The 6,302-nt window shown below is 40.1% G+C and overlaps 1 protein-coding gene across 1 annotated transcript in view; it reads left to right on the forward strand.

The window, feature by feature from the left end:
* Window positions 1–5,448, forward strand: part of LOC109065890 (complement C1q tumor necrosis factor-related protein 1-like) — a 5,463-nt gene extending 15 nt beyond the window's left edge. Inside the window, exons 1-3 of the mRNA XM_042725261.1 lie at window positions 1–301; window positions 1,985–2,176; window positions 4,873–5,448. The exon at window positions 1–301 is cut by the window's left edge and continues 15 nt beyond it. Of these exons, the coding sequence (XP_042581195.1) occupies window positions 1,993–2,176; window positions 4,873–5,417 (729 nt within the window). The 5' untranslated portion in view covers window positions 1–301; window positions 1,985–1,992 and the 3' untranslated portion in view covers window positions 5,418–5,448. The remainder of the gene's footprint in view (window positions 302–1,984; window positions 2,177–4,872) is intronic.
* Window positions 5,449–6,302: the final 854 nt, after the last annotated feature.

Below are 6,302 nucleotides of genomic sequence, written 5' to 3' on the forward strand. Positions count from 1 at the left end.
CAGTGGATCTGTCTCCTCACAATGGCATCTGTTGTTTACAGTAGGGCTGCACATATTTACAGCAGACTGCAGCCAGTAAATATAATACGCTGGATTGAAGCGCTCCTCCATATGCTGCTGCGTTTGGTCTGATTTATCTGCATCAAACCTCGGCTTTGACCTGCGGATTCAGCATCTGTGAGATGAACGAGCAAACGCTGCTTTAAAACACGAGGAGGGAGGCGGGAGAGAGAGAGAATAAAGAGTGTTTCCCGAGGAAACTCCTCCTAATGTAAGACAGAAGGAGCTCGAGGACACAGCGGTGAGTCTCAGCTTTACATTTCTTCTGGACTTCTCAAGTCTTTGTGTGAGAGCTTCAGTCAGACAGCAGTTTGGCTGCACGAGTCAGGCGAGGTTTTTCATCTCATCTATTTGGACAGAGATATAGAAGTGTGTGAGGATTGTTTGATGAGATTGATAACTTGTGTGAGGACGTGGCTCTTGTGCTCTCTCTCTTGCGCTCTCTCATCTGGTTTTCATAAGTACAGCTGCTGCTGCATCTCAATGATTCATTCAGGTTTGAGGACTGTTCTTTAAAAGCAATGTTATAGACTGCAAAAAAAGCCTAATTAAAATGAGAAGCGTGCATTATAAAGTGTTCTGAAGAGAGAAAGACGGAGATGATGCTGCAGACACTTCTAAGAGTGAATAATAATGTGTTGAACTTACTCTGAAGAACAGAACGAAAGCAAGCAAGCAGCTCTTTTCCATGTGTGATTGAGCCATAGATGATGAGATCCATAAATGTCATTTTTTATAACAGTTTTTATCTCTTGTTCGTGTTCTGGAGATTTCATTACTGACACACACATTTAACCTCAGGCTCCTGCTGCAATGATGGGAACATCTCTCATATGGTTTTTTGTATGACAGGGTGGTTTATATTTGAATAATTATTAGACTGGCAGTAATTTTATGGATGTTAAGATCATTCTTTCTTGAGTTTATATACGGATCACACACAGCGCTGTGCATGTTAAATGTGTCTGATGCCATGATCGGATCGGGTGTGAACAACTTGAACTGAATTGAGGTCATGATCACTGGTAGTGAACTAAACTGAATCAATATTGAACCTGAATAACAGATGACATTGCTGTCTTTTGTAGAACTGCTGAATTGAACTTGTTTGAGGAATTTCATGCTTGATCTGAACTGAACTCACATAGTTGTCTTTTAGCTGTTTTACAGCACAATCTGAACTGTCTCCACAGTTGAGTTTCTGTTTGTCACTAGCTGTGTTTTTATGCAAATTTTGGAATATTGCTTAAAAAACTTATAATGGAAATGCCAAGATATGCATAAAATCTTGAAATTGCATAAAAAGCTTGAGGCTGATACATTTTGGGATGGAAACAAAACTATATTTGCAAATTTTTTTTGCAAAGTAAATTTACAACATTACAACCAAGCAAAAATGATGTGTTGAACCCAAGCAAAAGAATGATAATGTGCATTTGATCAGATATAACTGAAGTACAAGGTTATGAGATACATGATGTGAATGCTTGGCCAAAGAGACTTGTCTTTACAGTTTTTTCAGCTGCTTGCACACATTTTCAAAACTTTACACACAAATCTAAGAACCGCAAACACAAAATGCAAAATGCCTCTCATCCCTTGCAAAAATGAAGCACTGCATTCAAAATATCACAAACACATCTCAAAAGAAAACACCTTTGGCATAATATTAATTCCTGTTAGATGTGTGTGTTACATAGAGAACTGTGTTGTGTTTTGCAAAAAGTGTTTTTTATGAAAGTCTGAGAATTAGCATATGTTTTTTTAGATTTGGTGTGTGCTTCTGCTGTTTGAGTGTCAGCTTTCAGAAACTGTGTGACGAGTGAAGATTCTGTGTGTAAGCAGCTGAAAAGATTTAAACAGAGAGAGTGAGTTCTAAAGCAGGTTCCTGGAGCAGGGCCTTCACTGTGCTCCTGGTCTGCAGGTGTCGTGATGTTGGCTGTGTTTCTGCTGCTGCTGGCCTCCGTGGCATCCGTCCCTCCTCCCTCCAGACCCACGCCCAGATACTGCCGCAGGTGCTGCGATCACCTGGACCCGCCCCTGAGCCCCGCCCCCCAGGCTGCAGCCAATCACATGCCGGAGATCCGCACCATCATTAACATGACCATCCTCAAAGGTGAGACGGAGCTGGACTCTGACACTTCACACACTCTCTGAGCAGGTACTTTTGAATAATTACTTTGAGAGTATTATTAAAGTAGATTCTAGATAGTATGACTGTATTCCAGACGTACTACTCCAGCTAACAGGGAGTTGTATAAATGTTAGGACAAAACGTTCTTAAAACAATGTTCCCGAAATGTTTACAGTATACAACCTAAATTTGTTACCTGCTGGATAATAAAGTGTCCATCAGATGTACACTTGAGAATTTTTTCTTTCCATATACCTACTTAATAGTAGAATTATGCAGAATTAAAGTTTGTTTTGCTGCAGGACCCTGATTTCACATTTTACTCTGGTGACCCAACAACACTCTACCAAAGTTTATTGTTCTCACTCAACGTTAAAATGTGTGAATAATATTATAGATTTTGAAGTTTAGGGTGTCCATGTTTCATCTGTGTAATTTGACTAGATTCTACAAAGTGGCAGATAAGTAGTGATAGTGAAAGTGACATTCAGCCAAGTATGGTGACCCATACTCAGAATTCGTGCTCTGCATTTAACCCATCCGAAGTGCACACACACAGAGCAGTGAACACACACACACTGTGAACACACACCCGGAGCAGTGGGCAGCCATTTTTAAGTTATTAAGTTATTACCATAATACTGTAGAGTTTGATGGACACACACCTTTGGAAGTGTTTTCTCCAGAGTCTATTCTGCTGTTGTAATTATACACAATTATATGTTTGGTTGCAGTTTTAGCGTTTGTTTTTTCATCGCTGTGTCCCAGTTTTGTTCAGAACTGCAGCTCTAGAGGAACAAACGAAGAAGCCAAAAGAGAAAAACACGACTTTTGTTGACTTGTTCTTCTGTAATGTTCACTCTTCACCCGCAGTGGTCAAATCCATTACAGTTCAGAGAGATTCCTGAAACTGACCACAAGAGGCCTTGCCTTAGGACGCTGTGAAGTCATGTGACCATATTATGTATAAGGGGTAATTTTGCTGTCAATGCGTAGAAACCACTGCTCACTGGAAAGCATTTTAATCTGCAAATAGTCTAAAAGACAAAATACAGACAAAAGCTGAAACTAGATTTTCACTTTCTGAAATGTGAGTGGTGCTTCAGAGCGAAATGTGTACTTTATTGTACAGCCCGTGAAAATCAACAGGGGCTTGATGACATCACTGTAAGCACTAGTAGTAGTGAACACTGACTTAGTTAACAGCACTAGTTACTGACACGTCACATATACAATAAACCACTTCCTGCTTGACTCTTTGCTGGAGCTCCAAGTTTGATGTTTCTAGAATTGTTCAGTCACTTTGTAAAGAATGAATCAAAAGCGCACAATCGTTACCACAGATATTTCACAGTGATTGAGGTTAGAGGATCTGGTTCAGGACATTAATAATGATAACTAACCCTACAGGCTGGAAATCCATCAAAACACTTGTTGAATCTTCTGCAATCTTTGTGCTAATGACACGGTGTGCTTTAGATTCAAGGTTCCTTTGAGTCTGATTGAGAGAAAACAGACAGATTCAAACATTTACATGATTTCATGACCCGTTGATTGGATTATTTCAAGTATTACACCAGTCCTTTCAATTTGACTGAAATTTCATCGGGATCAGCATCAGGAACTAACATCACCTAGAGCTAACATGGCTGAAGACTGTTAGGAGCATTAGTGAACCAAAAATGGTTGAGCATCCATAATGACATTGGGCCGTGTGAGAAATGAGAGGAAAAACCTCTCAGAATCACAGTATAATTCTGATCCAAACCAGAAAAAGATGTGAAAGCAAACACAGTACTGGTGTACTCAGTACTCACTTCACCTGCTTGACTTCTAAAACTGATTACCAGTGTTGGGCAAAGTTACATTACAATATTGCATTACTCCATAAAAAGTAACTTAATGGGTTACTCTCTTACTTTATATGGAAAATAATGCATTACAATATTGTGTCACACCATAAAAAGTTACTCACTGGGTTACTCAGTTACTTTTTATGAGAAGTAATGCATTGCATTAAACTCTTGAGAATAAAGGTGCTTCACAGTGATAGAAGAACCTTTTTGTCTAAATGGTTTCATAAAAGAACCTTTAACATCTGAAGAACCTTTCTGGTTCACAAAAGCTTCTTTGTGGCGAAAGAAGGTTCTTCAGATTACAAAAAGGTAAGAAAGAGATTGTTCTTTAAAGAACCTTTGATTGAATGATTCTCTGTGGAACCAAAAATAGTTCTTCTATGACATCTCTGTGAAGAATCTTGTAAGCACCTTTATTTTTAAGAGTATACTTTTGCATTACTTTTTGTCACCTGAGCTTGGATTGCTTATTTGTTTTTAATAAGAAAACCCCCCAAAAGTTATGTTTGTGGCAACTGTAAAGGCCCTTTCACACAAAAGTGGAGTGAATAATCTTAAGGCTGCAGAACACACCTCTGCACTGATTTCTCTCAACACAGGGACAGGAGAGCTGTCCGTGAATAAATGGGAAAACAAAGGAACTGGCGTTACTTGTTTGAAAAACTAACTCTGATATTTACTTGTAAATTTAAAAGTAATGCTTTACTTTACTAGTTACTTAATAAAAATAGTTTGATAACATAACTCACACTACTTGTGATGCATTACCCCCAGCACTGCTGATTACACGCTGACTGAGATCACTGACTGATTGTTGACAGGGGGATAAAGGAGAGCGTGGGGACAGAGGGACGCCTGGTAAAGCCGGAGTGGACGGACCCCTTGGACTCAGAGGTGTGACGGGGCCCAAAGGCAGTAAAGGAGACACCGGGGCCCCCGGAGACCCCTGCAAAATCCAGCAGTCGTCCTTCTCCGTGGGCCGACGTAAAGCTCTGCACAGCGCTGATCACTACCAGGCCCTGATCTTCGACACAGTCTTCGTGAACCCGGGCGAACACTTCAACATGTTCAAGGGGAAGTTCTACTGCTTCGTCCCAGGAGTCTATTTCTTCAACGTCAACATTCACACCTGGAACTTCAAGGAGACGTACCTGCACCTGATGCACAACGAGCGGCCGCAGGTGATCCTGTACACACAGCCCAGCGACCGCTCCATCATGCAGAGCCAGAGCGTCATGCTGTCGCTGGAGCTCAACGACGAGGTCTGGGTCCGGCTCTACAAGCGCCAGCGCGACAACGCCATTTACAGCGACGACGTGGACGTCTACATCACCTTCAACGGACACCTGGTGGCTCCTAAAGTCTAGGAGCAGGGACCGCAGTATTTGCACAGAGTGTGTAGAGGCCAAAAAAGGCTTGTCTTAGTTTTTTTTGTTTCTAGTCAAAATATAAAAAAATTCTTAAATCAAGATGTGTTTACTTTAGAAGCAAAAAAATAAATAAATTAATAAAAATTAAGATATTTAGCATTATTTATAGGGGGTAAAAAATAAACTAAATGAAATGCATTTTGCTTAAAACAAGTGTACTGGCAGATAATTTTACTTATTTTAGGCAAAATGCCCTTAATTTTGTTCACCCCCCCCCCCCCCCCCAAAAAAAAAAATAAAATAAAAAAAATAAACAAGGCTAAATATCTTGTGTTGTTTATCAAGTAAATGCATCTTAATTTAAGAATGTTTAGATATTTTGACTAGAAACAAGACAAAAATACTAAGTAAGATACAAGTAATTTAAGTTTTTTTTTGGATATATTTTTGTTTGTGTTTGTGTGTGTGGGCTTTTAGATTGGATTTTTTTTTGTTAAGGCATAAAGAGTTTTCCAGTGTTTGACTGGAGCTGCCGAGCAGCCTGTCGATGAACAGTGAGCAGGACCTTTATCTCTCAGTCCCACAGACGTCTTCAGTGAGCTGTAGTTCCACACAAACGGGAAATAATCAGCTCAGTCCAGCAGCAGGGTGTGTTTCATCCTCCTCCTTCATTCCCTGTGATCCGTGAACGAATTTGAGCCCTTCAGTCTTCGAGACATTAGGAAACTGATGACTGCATGTTACATGCTGGAGTTTACACTGCGTCAGAGAACACAGAGATTTCACTGAAGAAAATTAGACAAGCTCCAACCTATACAACCAATGATGGTTATAGAAACATTGCGGGAACATGAATGTTTCCAGTTTTCTTGTCATGATTAT

Source organism: Cyprinus carpio, chromosome B6 (genome assembly GCF_018340385.1).
Source record: "Cyprinus carpio isolate SPL01 chromosome B6, ASM1834038v1, whole genome shotgun sequence".
NCBI classification, from domain to species: Eukaryota; Metazoa; Chordata; class Actinopteri; order Cypriniformes; family Cyprinidae; genus Cyprinus; species Cyprinus carpio.